At 46.7% G+C, this 22394-nt stretch overlaps 1 protein-coding gene across 1 annotated transcript in view; it reads left to right on the plus strand.

The window, feature by feature from the left end:
* The first annotated feature begins 2462 nt into the window (after positions 1–2462).
* pdlim2 (PDZ and LIM domain 2 (mystique)) overlaps positions 2463–22394 on the plus strand; it is a 42325-nt gene continuing 22393 nt past the window's right edge. The window contains exons 1-6 of the mRNA XM_056285911.1: positions 2463–2588; positions 12698–12823; positions 14826–14977; positions 17587–17656; positions 18207–18352; positions 20298–20361. Of these exons, the coding sequence (XP_056141886.1) occupies positions 12731–12823; positions 14826–14977; positions 17587–17656; positions 18207–18352; positions 20298–20361 (525 nt within the window). The 5' untranslated portion in view covers positions 2463–2588; positions 12698–12730. The remainder of the gene's footprint in view (positions 2589–12697; positions 12824–14825; positions 14978–17586; positions 17657–18206; positions 18353–20297; positions 20362–22394) is intronic.

The raw sequence follows: 22394 nt of genomic DNA on the forward strand, positions 1-22394 counted from the left end.
ATCTCACCCGTTTTGTTCATTTTGTTTTTACTCTGTTTCTGTTACTAGCTTAAATAACTTGGCAATTCTCAAGGGACTGCGTTTATCAGACGTTTGCTCAAACATACAACCGTGCCTGTACACCATATCTAATAGTGTTTCATTGGCATATTTTTTAGTACACACTACACAAGCACAAATATACATGCAAAAGATACCTGCAACACATAGAAACACAGATAGATGTGTTGGTAGATTCTTAGTTGTCCCTCAGGAGGAAATCTGTTGCCACAACTTGTACATTAAAATGCCAGCTTACCTCCATACATAGTCACATATTTACATATATACAACACACATGTATATACACTCACACATGAGCACAACTACATACTACAACATACAGTGAGACATACAGACGGGTGACAAACTGAAAGAAAAACCAACATAAAGTGTCTTAGTGAGGTGTTGGTCCACCAGGAGCCTCCAGAGCAGCTTCAGTGCTCCTTCTCATAGATTCTACAAGTCTCTGAACTCTACTGGAGGGATGCAACACCATCCATCCATTCATTATCTGAACCGCTTATCCTGCTCCCAGGGTCACGGGGATGCTGGAGCCTATTCCGGCAGTCATTGGGCGGCAGGCGGGGAGACACCCTGGACAGGCCGCCAGGCCATCGCAAGGCTACAACACCATTCTTCCAAAAGACATCCCTTCGTTTGGTGTTTTGGTGATGGTGGTGGAGAACGCTGTCTAACACATCGGTCCAAAATCTCCCATAGGTGTTCAGTTGGGTTGAGATGTGGTGACCGTGAAGGCCATAGCATATGATTTACATCATTTTCATCCTCATCAAACTATTCAGTGACCCCCCCCACCCCCCCTCGTGCCCTGTGGATGGGGGCATTGTCATCCTGGGAGAGACCACTCCCATCAGGATACAAATGTCTCATCATAGGATAAAGGTGATCACTCAGAATAACTTCGTATTGATTTGCAGTGACCCTTGGACAAGTGGACCCAAACCATACCAGCAAAATGCCCCCCCCCCCCACAGCATAACCGAGCCCCACTGTAGGAGTCAAGTGTTCAGCTTTTTGGTTTTTGCCCCCCCCCCCCCATCTGTACATGGGGAGACAGACTATTGAAATTACACCTGCTTATCCGTACGTCAGAGGTATTCAATTACCTGCATACCTGTGGGTATGCGGGTTTTCGTTCCAACCCAACACTACACCAGCTGTTCTCAATGATAAGTCCTCCTGTCTGGTTGTTGTGTTAATCATTGAAAACAGCTGGTGTAGTGTTGGGTTAGAAAGAAAACCCGCATACCCACAGAGCTCCATGGCACACAAGCCAATATCACTGACTTGGGCTACTGAAGTTACACCTGCTTACCCATGTCTGCCGAGTACAGTCAGGTGCCGAATTAAAATAAAAAAGCTGAATGCTTGACCCCTACAGTGAGGTGGGTGGGGGGTCCCCGGGGGGGCTCTGTTATGGTGTGTGTGTGTGTGTGTGGGGGGGGTACTTTCCTGGCATGGCTCCACTTGTCCCCTTAGAGCAGGGGTTCACAACCCGGTCCTCAGGGACCGCCAGTGCTCCTGGTTTTCTATTCTACCGGGTAGTTAATCACGTTCAGCCATCGTGTCAGGAATCCCAGCCAGCTAATCACATCAGCTGAGCGTAGTAAACTAGCCGGTGGAGCAGAAAACCAGGAGTACAGGGGGGGGGGGGGGTCCCTGAGGACTGGGTCGAGAACCACTGCAGAGGGAAGGGGGACAAAACTGGGGAGACAAGGGACGAATAAAAGTATCCCCAAAGTAAGCACAAATATCAGAGAAAAAAAAACACGAGTGGTTAAGCTTGGGTGACACGACGCGTGGTACTTTAAAGCGAGGACTCCCTCGGCGTTAAATACTTTAATAACAATACTACGCATGCGCCGGTCATTCGTTCGTACGTACAAGTTTGCGCTCACACACCCATGGGAAGTTTTAGCTCTCATTTGGGTCTGACAGGCAGCACCGAAGCCCGGTGGTTATTGGTAATCCCCCCCCCCCGACGTCTATCCGTCTACCTGTGCAACGAGCAATCGCCCAGGTGTGCGAAGACATCGGCGTTACCCGACTGGTGTCTAAAATCAGGGGTTACCCCAGGTACCCCCCCCCCCATAGCGGCCTCCGAGACAAATATCAGGGCTGATAAATCCCATGGGCCCGTAAAACCGAATCCGTACGCGCGAACGACTGACGAATGACGCCCGTTGCTGTCGCCGAACGGCCGGACACGTTTGGTCGTCACCCCCGGGGAGGCTGCAGTGCGCCCCCCGCCGTCCGGTAGATGGCGCCCTGACGCCGAAACGCCGTCGGTGAAGTTGTTCAAGCTTGGGCAAAACGGGGCAAGCGGCTCAATTACCGCCGTGACGCCCTCCCCCCTCCGCTCGGCCGACACGCCCCCAAAGCCGCGCGGTCGCTCCGTCCGCGCCTTTATTTTGATAGCGGCACATGGCAACGGTGACCTCACTCCGCTGGGTGCGCGTTCACAGGTGGCACCTGGAGTCAGTCGGCGTCCTGTCGGATCACCAGCAGCGGAACAGTGGACGAAGGTAATTTCTGGTTTTTTTTATCCGCTCTGGGAAGCCGGCGAGCAGGTTCGGGATTTGCGGTCTCTTTTGCTGGCTTTCGTTCGCTCGTACTCGCCGCGCATCGCTCCGGGGTAGGGGAGAGGACCCGCAGGTGGGGAAACGGAAAGAGGCAGAGTTGAGTTCGCCGCCGTAACGAGCGCTCGGCCGGGTAAAGCGGGCACCGCCGTTACCAAAACCGGCCGTTTCAGGGGGAAACACTTGTCCGGTTTTACTTGTTTCTTGTACCCCGTCGCCGCTTAACGACTACGCGAGAAAACAAAACGTCCTGAAACAACGCGGGGAGGGAGGAGGACGCCGACCACAACAGGTCAGAGCATCGGTTTGGACCTTGGGCGCGTGCTCGCTCGGCGGGGGGTTGATTGGGTGCCCCGTCGAGGGCGTTTGAAGATGCTGACGGACCAAGTTTCCCCTTTTATTCTTTCTTTTTCTTTTTCTTTTTCCTCGCTGGAAAAGAATTGGCAGCATCTCGCAGTATCGAACTCCAAGTTTCCAGCAACAAGAATAATTACAGAAGAAGAAGAAAAACCCACCCCTTTGCTAAATCCGTGTTCAAGACAGACACTGGCTTTCGTATTGTAACGTTTGTGGATAAGTAGACACGCTGGCCGCCGGCTGGCGGGTCTGACCCTTTAGTCGAGCGGTTAGCGATGTCTTCTGCGCTGCGGGCGATACGGGTTCGCGTCCCGGCCGCGGCAGTTCCTGCGGTTGCCCCCCCGAATTCGCTACAATGTTGTGCTATACTAGAGCGGCTACACTCGGCAGGCAGTGTGATTTATGAATGGGCCGGGCAAGGTGGACTCGCCAGCGGAAAGTCGGTATTAACGTCACATTTTATTAATCGGCGCAAACTCTGGTTGACTCTCGGATGCGTTGAGTCATTACGGTTCACGCCAGCCCTTTGAACGCGTCGTAGTTTCCCTGGCTTGTTTAGACGTGGCTATTCCTCCAGGTCACATCGTCAAACCTACAGAGTGTTTAGGAACAAACAGACTGCTGGGTAAGGGGGCAGGTGGGAAAGTACTTAAGGTGGGTCTCAGGACCTCCGCTTCAATGAAACCGCCTGCTCCCAGCCTCACTGACTGCTGTTTGCGCACCTCTCCGTTGTGATCATGCCCTGCTGCCTTCCATTGCCCCCTCCCCATTCCCTTTCCAATTGTGTTTGTTTCCTGATGCCTTTGCTTTTTTTTTTCTTTTTTTGTTGTTGAATGGACTACGCTTTTATTCACACAGTCGCGACCCAAACCCATCCAGGGATCCAAAAATAGATTTTATTCTGGATGGTGCAAGGCACAGTAGCCTGTTTAAATTCAGATTTTTATTTTTTGCAAACTCATTACATTGGATTGAAGCACTGGCACTGCTTCAGCCCTGCTCCGCTGTCACCTAAAAGTCCAGTCCAGTTTTGTTTTTTTTCATTTTGGGTCCAATACCAGATTGTGCGGGAAGTTGCATCAGTCTGCATTGTCTATGTAGTCTGAAAGATAAGTCTTTTGCTGCATGCCCTTGCCTCCTTGAACAGTCTCACCTGAGGTGAGCCGCAGTCTCACCTGAGGTGAGCTGGCACAAAACCCCCAAGTGCTTCACTTTGCTTAACCCAGGTGTTTTGCGAGCAAGTATCAAAGATTCTGAACGTGCTTAGGTGAGTTGTCGTAGCAGGATGCCTGCCGGATGTCTTTTTGCATGTGGTGAACTTGAAACGAAGTGGAAATTGGTGAACTTCCCCCTGTCTGCCTCTTCTGAACCGAGTCAAAGGGCACATGCAGAGGATGTGGTGAAAATGGCCTGATTGCTCAGCGGCGGCATGTCGAGTCTGTTTAGTGTGAACGGCGGTAACACGACCGCTTAGAAAATGATGCTCGGGAAATAAGTGGAGCCAGTGCTCCAGTGTCCTTGTCTTTAGAAAGCACACTTCACAAAGGACATAATCCAGCCAGTCCACTGTCAGTGCTTCTGCAGGTGATGTTAAGTGGCGAGGAGATTGAAATGATAAAAAAGGGTCTGTGAATATAGGAGAGTTGTGTTTACAACTGCATTTAGCCATTACTAGAAAAACCTGTACATTTCACTTCAAGATTGCTCTGTGATGGCCTGGCGGCCTGTCCAGGGTGTCTCCTCACCTGCTGCCCAATGACTGCTGGGATAGGCTCCAGCATCCCCGCGACCCTGAGAGCAGGATAAGCGGTTTGGATAACGGATGGAATGGATGAGGAAATGAAGAACTACAGGGGCATGTAGCCTGGCATTTTACTCACTGACTAGGGAGGGACCCACTGAAATTAGGTCTCAGATTGTTATGACGATGCAGGCTATTAATAGTCAACAGGTTATCAAACTTTAATCACGGGACATCCCTGTTAAAGCAACACCCTGTGTGCTCTTTTGACCGTAATCTGTTTTTGTTTGATGTTCCCATCACCTTAGCGACGTCAGCCATACTTGACATCAAATGGGTGTGATTGGAGAATGAAGACAATGTTATTCCAAACCGTTCAGGCTAGGGAGAGGCTAGCTATTGCATTCTTGTCTTTTTATTCAGCGGGTGTGTTTGTCCAGCAGGTATGCGTACCTCAGACACGGCGGCCCATGTGCAAGGCAGTGTTAACCTCTACGACACGCAGGGGAGAGCCAGACAACATCACGCACACAGGCTGTGGAAAGTTCACACTGCTTCAAAAACCGCAAATGTGATTCATATCAGGAGCATTCCTCAGCAGCCACTGTGATGGTCTTGAGTTTTAATGTGCGTCAAAAGCTCCGCCAGACCTTTCAGTTGAATGAATTGCATCTGCTAGGTTAATCAAGTAATTCGCTCTGTATTAGCATACGAGGAGCCAGTTCTTGTTCGTTTTTGATCCAGCGGGTTTTGCCAAAGTTCAGGGAGAAGAAAAGCATTCTTTATAACCAGACTAAAAATATGCTTCTTAAAATAATCAGAGGAAAGGTGAGGCCTCAGAGTAGCCTAAGAAAGCAGACATTGTTATCTAGGGCTATAAGGTCATTTCTTAATCCTTATGTTTCTGGTTTTGCAAGCCCCAATGATGATGATGATGATGCCTATTTTCTTAGGACACTTGCATTTCAGTTGCCTATATATTGCATCACATCGGTACACAACTTTTTCTTCATTTCATCTGCCTAATAATGACGATTATGTTATTCTTGCCTGGAGACATATCATGAATTTTGAATTTAACCAAAGAATTTCTTGGAGGATCAATTAAGCAAGGCGTTTCTCGTAGCATGTTGTTCATCAAGCCATCCATCATCTTTTTGTATTCAATCCAACTTTAAGTACTTGTAATATAATATAATTATCATCAATTTTGCAGACACACTCTTTGCCATAATTGTGGTGTGGTGATACACAGTTTAACCAGTGACTCGCTAGGGGTGTGTAAGATTTATTTATTTATTTTTTCCTGACTCGCCTCGAATATTGCGCACATTTTGACTTGTTTTATCAAGTTTCACTCATGTGTCCAAAATTATGCCCAGTAAACAAAGTAGATTAAAGATAGCTGTCGGGCCACCTCACCCACGTGTTGTCTTGTCAGAAGTTGGGAATGTGAAGGTTTTAAGCTAATCTCAAACCGTCGATCTGAATGACTCACTGAGCTCCAGTAAGATACAGTAAAGCCTGTGTCACCTGCTTTCTCCCACTGGAGTCGAGGAAAACTGGTCATTTTCCCAGAATACTGTATGATGGAGCATCTTTTTTAAGTTTGAGTTCACAGCTGATCAGGGCTAATTGACTCGGGCCATCCAGTCTGTTTTGAAGGGGCCTCATTTGCTCGTTGTTTGGCCTGCAAGCACAATTTTTCAAAGAAACAACTGCCTTAAAGTAGAGATGAAATGAAAAATGCCTTTTTGACCCTTTTATGTCACATCTCTCCACCTATTTATTTAACAATATATGCCCAAAAAAAATCAGTTTTGTTGTATTTTTATATCAAAATCCAATCATGTTTTCTTCCTGTAAAACAAAATATGATGCGTGCATATATAGGCTTCAAACATCCAGTGTCAACCTATGATATCATAACATCTACCCCTCAGTCACTCTTCAACTTTTAGCGGCACAGAGCTAAGAGCTAATTAGTTGGCTAGCTAGCAACACGCCCATATTTCCATGTTCAAATCAGATTCCTGTCAACGTTATGTCCCGCCTGTCTATCCTGTTTCACTCGGAAATATGATGCGGAAATCGGATACACTCATTGTTGTTTCAGCTGCACTTTAAGGCTTTTTAATGTGTACTATACAAGCATGACTGGCTTAAACGTAATGTCACTTTGATGTGTTATCTTTCTTTTCATCAAACTCTCCATTGCCTATTAACCTTTGACCCTCTCGTCAGCTATCTGATGTGGCACTTTTTATAGATGCAAGACTCTGTGGATGAGTATCGCCTCACATGAGAAGGTGGTTAACATTGCATCACAGAATGTAAAGGCTACACGTATGTGGAAAAGCAGTCCAATGTGGTGACTGGAATGAGAGTATTTCACTGGACCCACCAGTATTGAAATCCCGCTGCAGGTCTCCTGCTGTGCAGCAGATGAGTGCTGACATGTGAGCCATTGGAATGACTTCATAACTAGAATTCTTCCCTATTGTGTGGGCATGTTCAAAGCCATGGCTCAATTGGCATGGCAGCAAACGCAGGTCTAGATGTTACCAGAACAGGATGCTGTTTTATTTTTTGTGTGTGCGCATATCGGCTAGCACTCAGCAACAGAAATTTCTCATGCATTTGTGTTCATTCTTAGTCCTTGGCAATATGCAGGAGTCAAATTGAGGGGTATGTAAGGGGATGCCACCTACCCTGTTAAAGTAATTATCGTCTTTCCTCAGTTTTGGTGGATTTTAGCATCATCTGGTGGCAGGCCCACCCACAGAAATGGCTGGGCCCCTGACGAGGTCCAGTGAATCCCCCCCCCCCCGCCAAAAAAAATCTGCTTTACTCAGATCAGCGCATGCTCTCTCTCTCTCCTACTAAACGCATACATGTAAACTGAGAGAGACTTATTCAGTAACGGGGGCCACACACACACACACCATAATGGAACTCTTTGACACACTTAAAATGCACCAAGGTCAACAAAGATCTGCTACAATTAAACCACAGTCCTTGTAGAAAATGTAAATTCTTACCTTATGGCTTCATCGCTGCCTCTTATACAGCCATCTTCCTTTCTTACTGGAGCAAAGTCCTTTTATAATGTGTTTTTAAAGTCCATATGTTTAGCCAGTTCACACTCAAGGGCAAGTATTGCCATTATCATTGCTTATATTTAGCATGAATCCGGTCCTTGTATAACCAAACTGAGAGCTGTGTCCGCATTTTTGGCACAAAGTCATACACGTTTTTGGTGGGTGTTGGACTCCGCCAAGGTTGTCCTTTGTCTCCGATTCTGTTTGTGATATTCATGGACAGGATCTCGAGGCGCAGCCAAGGTGAAGAGTGTGTCCATTTTGGGAACCTCAGAACTGCATCTCTGCTCTTCACAGATGATGTGGTTTTGTTGGCTTCATCAGAATGCGCGCACTGGGGCGGTTTGCAGCTGAGTGTGAAATGGCCGGGGTGAGAGTCAGCACCTCCAAGTCTGAGGCCATGGTACTCTACCGGAAATGGTGGATTGCTCCCTCCGGGTTGGGGATGAGTTGTTGCCTCAAGTGAAGGAGTTCAAGTATCTCGGGGTCTTGTTCACGAGTGAGGGTAGGATGGAGCGGGAGATTGACAGGCGGATTGGTGCAGCATCAGCAGTAATGCGGACGTTGTACCGGACCATTGTGGTGAAGAGGGAGCTGAGCCGGAAGGCAAAGCTCTCAATTTATCAGTCTTTGTTCCAACCCTCACCTATGGTTATGAGCTTTGGGTAGTGACCGAAAGGGTGAGATCACGGATACAAGCCGCTGAAATTAGTTTCCTCTGTAGGGTGCCTGGGCTCAGCCTTAGGGTGAGGAGCTCGGACATCCGGAGGGAGCTCCGAGTAGAGCTGCTGCTCCTTCGTGTCGAAAGGAGCCAGTTGAGGTGGTTCAGGCATCTGATTAGGATGCCCCCTGGGCACCTTCCTTTGGAGGTTTTCTGGGCATGTCCAACTGGGAGGAGACCCCGCAGTAGACCCAGAACTCGCTAGAGGGACTACATGTCCAATCTAGCCTGGGAATGCCTTGGGATCCCCCAAGAGGAGCTGGGGAGAGGGACATCTGGAGTGCCCTACTTAGCTTGCTGCAACCGCAACCTGACCCCGGAGAAGCGGCTGATGATGAGATGAGAGATGAGGATGAACATGAGCTGGCCTTCATGCCCCCCTCCCTCCCCGCCAGTGGTGGCTGGGCCTCAGAGACCTTTCCCCTCCCCTTATGTGTGGCCCTGTCTGGTGGTCACAATAGTCTTTTCATACTGCAAATCCCAGTGTTAAGTTCAAAATGGACGCGATCTGAACGCACAGAAAGCATTCACGTGCAGGTCACAATTTCCGATGGTAGCAGATTTTGGTACATCACCGGCAAGATAATCCAGTGGTAGCATGCGTACATTGGAGAAAAGCGTTCACGTGCAGGTCACAATTTCTGATGCTGGCAGATTTTGGTACAACACCGGCAAGACAATCCAGTGGTAGCATGCGTACATTGGAGAAAAACGTATCGACGGTGTCATCCGACATAATACTGAGCAACATGTCAAGCTATATCAGACATTTAAGTCAACCTAATGAAATGTTAGGTAATTTCGCTTTGTATTTTCTCTTCCACATAAGATATGCAAGTTCCTCTATCTTCTTTGCTTAATTTTGTGGCAGATGGCACATTTCCTGTATGGGTGCCATTACATTTGCAGAAAGGAGGGGGAACTAGGAGGAATAGCGTGATCCTCCCACGTGCTATGGCCCCCTGACGAAACTCCTCACTGTCAGGTGATAAGAAGGGGCTGGCGATTCCACATGTAACGGAGGAGGCATGTGGTAGTCTGCAGCCCTCCCCGGATCGGCGGAGGGAGTGGTGCAGTAACTGGGACGGCTCAGAAGTGTGGGGTAATTGGCCAAGTCCAAAGGGGAGAAAAAGGGGAAACCCCCCCCCCCCCAAAAATAGGGGGTTGCAGGTGTCCGGGTGGTGTGGCGGTCTATTCTGTTGCCTACTAACACAAGGATTGTCAGTTCGAATCCCTGTGTCACCTCCAGCTTGGTGGGGCGTCCCTACAGACACCGTGTCTGCGGGTGGGAGGCCGGATGTGGGTATGTGTCTTGGTCACTGCACTAACACATCCTCTGGTCGGCCGGGGTGCCTGTTCGGGGGGGGGACTGGGGGTAATGGCATGATCCTCCCACACGCTACATCCTCCTGGTGAAACTCCTCACTGTCAGGTGAAAAGAAGCGGCTGGTGACTCCACATGTATCGGAGGAGGCATGTGGTAGTCTGCAGCCCTCCCCGGATCAGCAGAGGGGGTGGAGCAGCAACCAGGATGTGGAGTGGGGTTATTGGCCGGATACAATTGGGGAGAAGAAGGGGGGCGGGGATGCAATTTAAAAAAAAAATTTAAACGATAGATTCTCATTCTTATCATTAATTAAGACCAAAATTTATGTATCATGTCATAATATTTGTATTTCATCCAGACACAATATCACTGAAAGACTATAAATGATGAAGATGAATTGTATAGCTCACTGCACTTTGTATTTGTTGTCCACAGGCGACCCAATATAAGACTGTCAAGATCTGTTTAGGTCATCCTTTCTAAATCCCATAAATGTTTTACAGTCCGTCACTGATGGCTGGAATGTGTCGGGTCAGCACCTTACTTTTACATTGACAATATACCACACAAAGTTTTATGGTACAAGCTGTGGACTTGTATAATGTTATATAATCCAAGTGGATTTGGATTATATAATATTTTTTCCCGTCATTTGCAGGAATGTATTTACCCATTGAGGAAGGCTGATTCAAGTCTTTATCCACATGAGAAATTTCTCACTACTTCTACTGATGGGCGCAGCGCTTTAGATCAGTTATTATGTATGAAAATGCACATTTTGTTTTGATTTAGAAAGAACAGCATCAAGTTTTATGTGTTTACAGGTCTAAAAGCCATGATAAAACTGTAGTGCTGTACCACGAAGGTTTGTGTAGTGATCTAGTCAACTAATGAGTGTGTATTTTTTTTCTCTCTCAGAACTCACAGTGCACATTAGGCAAATGTCTAGGAGGAAATGTGATGACAAAAATATAGACGTGTCAGCTTTTTGATTTTTTTTTTCTGCCTGTGAACCGTGTGTGTTAGAGCCGACAACGCACTGCTGAGCTGTCTGTCCTCTCAAGCTTACGTAAATGACAGCCTTGAACGATACGAAGGACAGTGTCTTGATAAAATGGCAATCTGAATCGTAGCTCAAAATCACGGCACCGAGCCCAGGTGATTGTGACGGTAGCGTTCATTGCTATTATGAGTCGGAGGGCTTCGCAGTCAAAATTTAAACATTTTTCTTTTAGTCATAATGGTCTGTCACTAATGTGGACCACATTCTGACATGGTTTTGGACGGCATCTTGTAAGGCACCACTTCCAGTTGAGGAGAAATGCATCACGACACGTTGGCGATCACACAACACATGTTGGTAGCGATTCAGATATAACTGGCTTTGTTGGGCTTAAAATAGACCACACTGATTTTAAAATCCTATGAGACGGTGGTTTGAGGCCATTTCAAACTAAACGGCTGTATTTTGTGCGGCGTTTCTTTTCATATCGTCAGGATGGTCGGCCAGCCGGTAACTTATTGATGGCCGTGCACCATTCACACCGAACGACTTGTCGGCGGGAATTCTCAACGCGGCCTTGACACTTGCATAGCTTTGTTATCACAGGACAGTCGAAATCAAACAAAGATTTGTGTAGCCAGTAATCATAGCATTCAACAGAGATATGCTTGTTGTTGCACAGAAATTTCAAATGTAGATCTCCTTGTACATCTGCACAGGAAGAGGCCATAGCAAAAAGATACGGCCCATAATCCTACACGAGGCTGTGCAGATCCCTGCAGAGTCTTGAGGTTACAGTAGCCGTCACAGCTCTGCTATCATCTCTAATTATCAATTTCCCATGCATAATTTTCTGCTGGCCAAAATCTCTGGGTTGTTAATGGTCGTAATCTGCAGAATCCCATGCCAAGCGTTTGGCTCTCCTGAGGCCGGCGGACTCCAATATCTTTGCTGGATTTGAAGGCATGAGGTAATCTTTAACCGCGTTGTGCCACATGTTTATCTGCGTTCACTGTTTGACCCAGCCCTTTTAAAATACTGTTCAGACACTGATTTATACCGATTTAGACCACGGCCAAATCATGACTGAAATAGAATAAACAGAGCTTTTTGAGCTTTTTCTAAAAACATGTTGATTTTCATTTATAGTTGTCTAAATGTGTTCAGTCCATACCAGAAAATCCCCTGAAATCCCCCTTTCTCTTTGGTGGTGCTTTATTTTGGCATCTTTTTATGTTTTGGCCATTCCCTCTAGTCTCGCAGTCCGAACGGAGTCGATGGGAGCAAAAGGGGTAAATTTATCGCAAACGTATAAATCTAAAATAACCCATAATAAGCAGCATTACTTTAGGTTTTACAAGGCATATCAACTGAAAAACCTTACGCTTTGCATGCCATGCTAACACCACTTTTTGGCTTGCTTCCCGCCCCCCCCCACCCCCCTTTGGGTCTCAAAAGGACATTTGGATTTAATGAAACTTGGTCTTTGCAAGCGCTTTGGCGATGTTGGTCATGTGTCTTTGGTTTCAGATTCCTCCCATTCCGATTTGATGTGGTTACAAAATCCGTGTCAAGAGGGCTTAGGCCAGTGGAAGTGAGGTGTTTCAGGAGATAAAAGGCAACTCGTGCAAAAAAAACATGTTTTCTTTTCACCCGTTTGCTTTTGCGTTAAGCTGGACTGAAAATTAATGATTCTGATAAGGAAAACCCCACCGCACGCACACATGCTCACATGGCATCTGCCACATTTCCACATATAGGCCCATACATTCCTGTGCTCATTACTTCTCTTTGTCTTTCTGCAGGGTGTGGACTCTGTGTGCTGACCTGATCACTCAATGGCACTGACGGTAAACCTGATTGGTCCTTCTCCATGGGGCTTCAGAATATTTGGCGGCAGGGACTTCAAGAAGGCCATAACAGTATCAAAGGTACTCCTTAATGGCCTCTATGCCATTGGGTCTCGTCACATCTTATCACACCATATCCCCGGTTTCTGTCAAAACATAGCTGGGATGTCATGCAAAATCGGATTCCTCAGGCTGGGCACAGCCACTCGGTTCATGTCCTTGTTTGTGTCTCTCGTCTGCCGCGTACCTGTTTCCTTGACTACTGAACCGGTGGAATGGAAGTAAAGCACACTGGAAGGAAACCAGTGATTACAGTTATGGTGGGGGGGAGAGATTCCTAATTCCTGACTGTGGATGGTTTTGTGTGTGTGAGAGAATGTGTTATGTTTGAACCTGGGTGTGCCTTGTTGTTGCCTGTGCCAGTATGTGTGCAAACACACGTGTATCTGAGAATTCGTGTCTTGGCACGTGTCTCCCACCCCCCCACCCCCCCTCTTGTTTTTGGTTGGCTTTAAAGAAGGACAAGACAGAGCTGAAGAGGGGAAATATTACCATAGGGAGCAGTCAGAATTACAGTAAACATCAGCAGGAAACCCAGGGTAAACCAGCCCCTGCCTGCCAGGGACACCCTGAACTGGTGCCAGCACATCCTGGTCCTACATCACCACAGCCTGGGATTTTCCTATTAGAATTCCCCAATGGCTCTTAAAAAAAACCAAAATGACAAGTTATGTCTAAGCCCATGGCAGGGTATCAGTGTTTCAGATGAAATGAGGTTTAAAGCCCTGCCGACTTCAAACGCATTTATTGTCTCAACAGGTTTTGTTAATAAAACGGGTCATCTCATGAAAAATGGGCGTTCCATCTCATTTTGATGCTGCTTTGCAGTAAACAACACCAGCATACTTTCTCTGGGCCGGGCCAAACATCAAATGGGCTCTGTGAAGTGACAGGGAATTAAATTGTGAGAGGGAAACCTCATTATTGTGAGCGATTTGTAAAACCCAGTTGGAAGAAGCATCATGTCCCCTCCTGCCATCCCGTTTAAAGCCTCCACTCGCTCCTTGGATTGGGTAGCCACTGGCTTGCAACATCTCAAGTTGTTGTCTCTTGGCACATAAATGATATGGACGCCTTCTTTCTATCCTGCTGGCCTCTAAGATAACTTGCCCCCTGCTTCTGCTGGGGTGCACTCCCTGGAAAAAAAAACAGCTCTGTTTATGTGAAGTCAGCCATGTCCTGATCAGGAAAGGCACGCACCATTGTGGGTCACCACAGCAACGCTTAATTGCCTCTGGAGTGGGTCCACAGACATGGCACCTCTGCCCTCATAATTTGCAAAAATGACAAACACCCCTGTTGACTGGCTTTCTATAGGAATTCAGCTATTTTCCCTCATGAGATGTAGGAAGGTGACCCTTTTTCCTTCAACTGATTGGCGCTTTGTCTTGTTCGGGGTTATTTATTTAATAAATTGTCTCACTGTTTTTGTTTGAAACCTCGTTGATGACCTCTGTCTCGACAACAGGAGTCTCCAGATGGAGTGTGCTGGGGCTTTTGTGTTGGGATGGACGTGTATGCCTGGAGCAAACTTAGCGATGTGGCTAGCATATTGTTTTGATCCATTAGTGTGGAATTCCCTCTGATGTAGGCAACGTTCCTTTGACTTTGACATGTGGCGAGGTTGGCGGCAAAGGTCAGGTTCGGTCATACCATTAGGTCTGCCCTACTGAGGGCTTCTCCCCCTAGGGTGTCATGAATCCCCTCCATCGTTGAATGATGCTATCATGTTCCAAGTGTGAGGGGCTTCGGTGTCTATTGGTATTTGACAGAGAGTGAGAGGGATTACATTTACGAGACGGAAATATTGGGTTACGATTATAGGGACCTTGATGGAGACTCGTCCCAGCGTTGTTTATTGATCGATCATTATTCCACCAGACACTGAAATATATTCCACATAGTCAGAAGAAGCGCAGCTGTCTATGCTTGTCAGATAATTCGTTTCCTCTAAATCATTGTCGTTAGACCAGGTCCTGGGGGCTAATACAACCTAACTGGGGCTCATTACTCTCCCCGACAGGTCAATGGGGGCAGCAAGGCAGAACAGGCAGCCCTGCAGCCTGGCGACATCATCTTGGAGATCAATGGGGAAAACACTTCCGACATGCTGAATGTGGAGGCCCAGAACAAGATCAAGAACTCAAAGACCCAGCTGCAGCTGGTGGTGGAGAGGTACGTACTGTAGGGCACGCTGTTTTAAGTGTAGTGGGGGGCATAGTTGTTTACGCGTCAATTCCTGCCTGCTGTTAGCATCCCTAATTCATCCTGGGTGCATGAATGAGCTGCTTCACAGTACAAATGGTCCTTGACAGTTTATTGTGCTGTGGTAATGACCAGATCAGCACCAGATGACCTATGCCGAGAACATCCCATGTACCTGACTTTCTGTTGATTGTGCCAAGCCTCCGTCTTTTCATTCTGTATCAAGTCGGTCGTCTTGTTGATTTGTGGGGAAATGTCAGTGTGTACCAGCTATGCTGCCATGCATATTTCTGTTCCATGGTCCCTCTTAAAACTTGCCAAGATCTTCTTTGGATGGCAGGAAGGTTGGCCACTATTAAAGTTTGTTTACGAAACGACAGATTTGGCTGACATTTTGATTAACAGTCCTCTTTAAAGTCTTTCTTACATGCCCCCCCCGCCACACACACACACACACGCGCATACACACACACAGTCTTACACTTCCTCCTTGGATGTCCCATGTCCATGTGAGTGGATTTTTCCCTGCTGACCTCATGTCTCCTCCAAGCCAGAAACAACACCATAACTCCCTGCCTACCCAGGACAATGGCACTGTGTAGTTCTGCTACATTCTTAATCCAACCTGTTTACAGTAGACGGTTTCCCTGCGTAAATGGCTGGATTTCCTCTTAATGTCACTCCTAATGCAAATCACCCAGTGAAGATGGATCAATCTAGGGGTAACGTCCTACAAGGTTTGGGGTCTTTTTGGGTTTTTTGGGGGGGGTTTTTGTGTGGATGAGCTCTCCCCCCTCTTTTTTTCCAGTGCCTTGCATATTAAAGTAGCTGGCTGGCAGTCTGTCGTCATCAAATCAGCTGTGATGTGGTTGCTGGCCATGTCCACAATGCTGGTATTGTGCAGCTGGTACTGGAAGAGACTGCATCAGCCTAACCTTAGAATAGGAAAGTTCTGGTTTAAGGGGTGTTGGCCCCTCTATACAGAGGCAAAGCTTTTTAGTTGTGATGCGTCCAAACAGTAATATGGTCCCCCTAGACTTCACAAGTTAGATTTCTTTATAGTATGAAAGAATTGCACCATGGCTGTCATGTCATTGACTCCTTGTGTTTTACTCCGCTTTTGTGCCCAGCTACTACTTTAGGCGCCATTGTTTGTTGACCCCTTTTTGTACAGTGTGATGGGATGATATTCTCCCTCCCTGCTCCTATTGCGCCCTGTAATAAGATGGCTCTGAGCGGCTGAAATGAACCGAAGAGCCCCTGGCTTGGCTTTACCACAGTGCTATAATTGTACGACAATTTCCTCTTTTACACGGTGGCACTCTGCTGTGTTCGCATGTCTCAAGTATTGAGCATGTGTACAGCTTAAACAATCTCTAGTGTTTTTGTTTTTTCAAATTTTAAATCTGAGGAAAAGAAAAGGGACCTTAAATGATCTACTATTTCGGTAATCTTTTTGGTTGGGTCTTTTGGATGACAACAATGAGCAAATATGGCTGATGTGAGCTATGTTGCTCAACATCTGATCTATGTCTTGACTCTGACAAGTAAAACCATTATTCTTACCTCTCCTTCTTTTTGTAAATGACATTTCTTTCACTCCAAACCAATTCACCCATCCTCTCTTGTACAGGAGTCCTGGAGCAAGAGCTCATTGTCTGACCATTTAGAAATTTCTCATGCCATACAGAGTAGTAACTAAGATATTCCAGTTACTACCCTGAAGTTATGCCAGGATGAGCGTTTTCCAGCTAGCCAGTCCATAATTCAGAGCAGTCAGTCCTCCAAGTCTGCTGCTTTAATATCTCTTCCAAGTTATGTCTCATGACTGTTGTTTAAGGAGTCAGTTTTCCTTGTCATCTCCCTCCTGCTCGCAGGCCACAGGAGGTGTGTTTCTGGGCGATTTACCGCAGGCATCCAGGCCCTTCCTGTGTGCCTCATTACCCCCAGGCTCAGCCAAGAGCCAGGCAGCCTCCAGCCTTGTAACCGAGGGGGGGCACTTTACCGGCCACATTTTCCCCTCTTAACTCAACGATTGAGTTGCATAAAGAATATTTTTGAAAGAAAACACAGAAAAGGTCATTTCCTAGAAAGCTGATGATTCATTTGGAGAGTATTTCTAAATTAGTTTTTTTTTTTTTTTTTAGATAAATAAATATGGGATTCCTCTGCACCTGTCAGAGAGAATTGCCGTATCAGTAATGTCTAAGTATCAAGACGATATTTCCGGAAATTTTACTTAATTGCACATCAGCCAAACACTGATTGGTTGCTCATGTTTTGTTTACTGGCACTAAAGTTGTCGTTGTTTTCTCTTAGACGTAACTGGTGACACCCAAGCTCTGTAATCCTCAAGATTCAAAAAGTTGTTAGTGGTTTCAGTTTTGAATTAACAAATCGGCACATTGCACGTATTGGTTGGGGTAAAAAAAAAACATAAAATATTTGATCAGATTTGTCTGTCAGACTGGTCTGATTGTATCCCACATTCTGCAGAGATTGTGAATAATACTGGTTTCTTGTAGTGTAGTCACGTATTGCCCATGATGATGGTCTCCGTACTGGTTGTGTCTCTGCAGACCCGAACCACCCAGCCCTGGACAAACCAATGGCATCAACACTGCAGAACAGCTAGTTGGACGCTTTCAGGTTGGTGCTGTTTTTTCACGGTCTGTACTTCTCAGGGGTTTGGCCTCCAGGGATATGGTCCTTGATTACTGTCGTTCATTAATGATCGCTTGACTAACTTTTACATTTGTCAATGTGCACCATGATCCATGTCCTATCTTCTTTGTTTTCTAGTTAAATTGCCATATTTATAGGTTGTTGTGGTGCTAATGGTAACTTTACTGTCCAGGGGCAGTGGGAGATGGGGTGATATAAGAAGATGTTGTCAATCTCTTGTGGTTCTTGTGTTTTACCCGAGACGTGAAGCTGCTGCAAAATATGTAGGCTTGGCTCTTTAATTTAGCCTGTCGTCGAGATAATGCTGACATTGAATGAATTACCTTTGGACATGGAAGCTCTTTTGCCAGGATAGGTCACATATCGGTCTTTTCCTCCTATCTTTGTCTCAGATTGAGAGAATTTCACAAGGATTTCTGCACTACTTATAGATATAGAAATGACTTATCTCTTTCACTGTTCCATTTGTCAAATATGTGATGATGTTCCTCTACTTGGGTTTTTTTTTTAATAGGAAGCAGTGTTGGTGAGTAGAGATGAGAACCAAAACTATAGAGAGTATACCATCTCCAGTCCTACTTCCCTGTCCCCTGGACCCTACTCTCCAGAACCCCCTGCCAGCCCTGACGGCAAAAGGCTGCCGCCAGCCAACAACAAGAGGTACACGGCGAGCTTGCCTGACATCTTTATATCCATCTTAAGTACGGAGCTGTCATGAGTAATCGATTAACTCGATTACAAAAAAGAAATCCTTGATTGCAATTTACTGCCTCGCTTCATGTCATCTCTGTGCTATGCACGCCTGGGCATGGAGAACGACCATGCAAGGCAGCAAAGCACTCAAACGATCATTACTGTTGAACGTAGATGACGCAGTGGATTATTTGAGTCGAGAAAATGGGGGGAAACATAGATGAAGAAAAGGAAGAGGAGGAAGCCAAAAAAACGATGGAAAATGGTCCAATGCTGGGACAATTTTCAACAAAAACAGAAAGAAAAGGCGGTGGTCTTACAAGCATTAAAATGCTGAACTTGCTTACCACAGCAGCACAATGTCCATGCAGCACAACACCTCAACAGACGGCGTTCTGCATACAAACGTATCATTTCATTTGACTTTAAAATTTCATTTGGCTTCACCTTATGTTGAAAAATAAAACGGAAGGAGCGTCTGGGTGGCGTGGCGGTCTATTCTGTTGCCTACCAACACGGTGATCGCCTGTTCACATCCCCCCGTGTTACCTCCGGCTTTGTCAGGTGTCCCTACAGACACAATTGGCTGTGTCTGCAGGTGGGAAAGCCAGATGTGGGTATGTGTCCTGATCGCTACACTAGCACCTCCTCTGGTCAGTCGGGGCACCTGTTCGAAGGAGATGGGTGGGAGCTGGGGGGAATAGCGTGATCCTCCCACGTGCTACGTCCCCCTGGCGAAACTCATCACTGTCAGGTGAAAAGAAGCGTCTGGCGACTCCACATGTATCGGAGGAGGCATGTGGTAGTCTGCAGCCCTCCCTGGATCGGCGGGGTTGGGGTGGAGCAGCGACCAGGACGGCTCGGAAGAGTGGGGTAATTGGCCAGGTACAAGAAAGGGAAAGATTAAACCAGAAGAGGGACAACATAAGAGGATGGACCAGGGAGATATTGCATTACAATGGGAAAGTAGCCATTAGTGACAGTCTGACTTGTGTACGTACAGCATCACCAGGACAAACGGTGTGTATTTGTATTGGGTGAGTCAGTGCGAGGCATTTTCAAACAGACAGCTGATGACTGGAGAGGTCGGGGCCGGACAAAGGGCTGTGATAATTGCTCCCTTGACTTCAAAACAGAACAAGAGTGAATAGGCATCAGAATAACAGACAGAAAGTGGAGCCCTGGGATTGTGCTGGCGTAACAAAGCATATGCACAGGATATCACATTCCACCGCTTTTCATTCACTCGGACAAAAGACCAGAATGTGGAACATTCACCACGCCGTCTCTCTGCATGCCTAGTTGTAATTCTCTTGGGCCACTTTGTAGGTCACAGTTCAGACCCGAATCTACTCCCTTGTGTGGACGCATCCACTTCCTTGCGCCGTGATTAAGTTAAACCCTGTCACGGTGACCATACAGGATTCTTACACATGTATTTTAAATGTGTCTTGGTAGCGTGGTTGCTTAAGCATGTTGATTTCTAGAAAGTTATGATTCTCTGGTTGCTATATTGTACATTTTCATATAAATGTGTGTATATATATATATATTCTTTTTTTTAGCCATTCATAAAGAGTGACTTGTAATGGCTGCAACAGTAGAACAACCTCTTCTGTATCAGCAGAATCCCAAATCAGAAATCAGCCTCACTGAAAAAGTCAGGATCTTTTCTAATTTTAGTTCCCTTATGATTTTCCTGATGGACATGGAAAGCATTTCTTTTACGTTGTTGAGCGAATAGAGATGAGATATTGAGGTGCTTTTTGAAGAGATTAATTTTGGAATTAAAATAGGTGGTTAATGACAACACTTCTTTTTCTATTTTATCTTTTAGTTTTTCATTTAAACCACAGTTGTTGTTCTGAGTTGCTGTACGGCACTGAGACATGGTTGCCTGTTCATTTTCTAGTGTCCAGCTGCGCTCATGGTCCCCAGAAGAGAGGAGTCGCAGACTATCAAGACCACTTTCACAGGTTGGTCTTTTTTTTCTTTTTTTTTTTTTTGCAGGGAGACCTGTTCTTACCAGCTAAGACCACAATACCCTTCTTTACCATTTCTGCTAATGAAGCTCCCCAGGATCACTGAGAGGGATATCCTCGACTCATAATGGTCACTTAAAAATGCCATTGAGTTACAGATGCTATGTCATGATTTTACATGAGGACATGGTCTTGGTGAACACCAGTATTATCTACCACAACCAGAGAAAGTGTTTGTCCACACCTATGTCAGTCTCCCATTTGGTGGATTGACAATTGTTTCTTTTTTTTTCTTGTTTTGTTGGTCTGGGAAAAAGCTATTAATTTTTACTGCATGATGGCTCTTAAATCATTAAGAAAAACAATATTAACTGATTGTGTGCTTAATCAATTTACAATTTCATTTAATCAATGTGTTGTTTTGAAATGTGATGGAATGTTATTTTTTTTACATTTTATTTTACTAATTTACACTAAACCAATGGGTGATGCAGTGGTTAGTGTGGTCGCCTCACAGCAAAAAGGTCCTGGGTTCGAACCCTGGGGTTGTCCAACCTTGGGGGGTCATCCCAGGTCGTCCTCTGTGTGGAGTTTGCATGTTCCCCCCTGTGTCTGCGTGGGTTTTCTCCGGGTGCTCCGGTTTCCTCCCACAGTCCAAAGACATGTAGGTCAGGTGAATCGGCCATACTAAATTGTCCCTAGGTGTGAATGTGTCGGCCCTGTGATGGACTGGTGGCCTGTCCAAACTCCAGGGTGTCTCCTCACCTGCCACCAATGACTGCTGGAATAGGTTCTATTAGCGGCTTGGATAATGGATGGATGGATGGATGGACACTGAACCAACATATACATGGAATTGCTCAGGTTGCTGGCTGTGACTTGTGAAATGTTTTCGTACTCCTTCATTGGTTGTTGACTATGTGACACCGGTCTGAAGCATCCCAAACACACTCAGTGGATGGCATGTCTGAGGAAATAGGCAGTGGAATGTCTTGGACATTTTCAACTTCTAGAAATTGTTAGAGTGCTTTTCAACACAAGACTTATCAGGCTGAAACACGTGATGGCAGTCAGTGGGCTGGCACAGGAGGCAGCGGGATCTTGTCACAGGTTCTGCGGGCATTCAAAGTGCCAACGATGTTCATTCTGTAAATGCAAATCTTGGTGATGAGTTGAACCTTCAAAATCTCAATAGCGTGGCGTGATGGTGTATTCCGTTGCCTACCAATATGGGGATTGCCGGTTCGAATCCCCGTGTTACTGCAACTTGGTTGGGCGTCCCAACAGACACAATTGGCCGTGTCTGCGGGTGGGAAGCCGGATGTGGGTATGTGTCCTGGTCGCTGCACTAGTGCCTCCTCTGGTCAGTCGGGGGGACTGGGGGGAATAGTGGGATTCTCCCACACGCTACGTCCCTCTGGCGAAACTCCTCACCATCAGGTGAAAAGAAGCAGCTGACGACTCCACGTGTATCATAGGAGGCATGTGGTAGTCTGCAGCCCTCCCCGGATCGGCAGAGGGGGTGGAGCAGAGATCGGGATGGCTCCGAAGAGTGGGGTAATTGGCTGGATACATCCATCCATTATCTGAACCGTTTATCCTCCTCTCAGGGTCGCAGGGATGCTGGAGCCTATCCCAGCAGTCATTGGGCGTCAGGCGGGGAGACACCCTGGACAGGCCGCCAGGCCATCACAGGGCCGACATATACACAAACACACACGCACACAGACACATTCATACCCAGGGGCAATTTAGTACGGCCAATTCACCTGACCTACATGTCTTTGGACTGTGGGAGGAAACCGGAGCACCCGGAGGAAACCCGCACAGACACGGGGAGAACATGCAAACTCCACACAGAGGAGGACCCAGGACGAGCCCCAAGGCTGGACAACCCCAGGACTCGAACCCAGAACCTTCTTGCTATCAGGTGACCGCGCTAACCACTGTGCCGCCCTGGCTGGATACAATTGGGGAGAAAAATGGGGGGGGGGGGTCTCGGTAGCATTTTGACCGTGTCTGCAGGG

The sequence above is a fragment of the Lampris incognitus genome, chromosome 1 (genome assembly GCF_029633865.1).
Source record: "Lampris incognitus isolate fLamInc1 chromosome 1, fLamInc1.hap2, whole genome shotgun sequence".
NCBI lineage: Eukaryota > Metazoa > Chordata > Actinopteri > Lampriformes > Lampridae > Lampris > Lampris incognitus.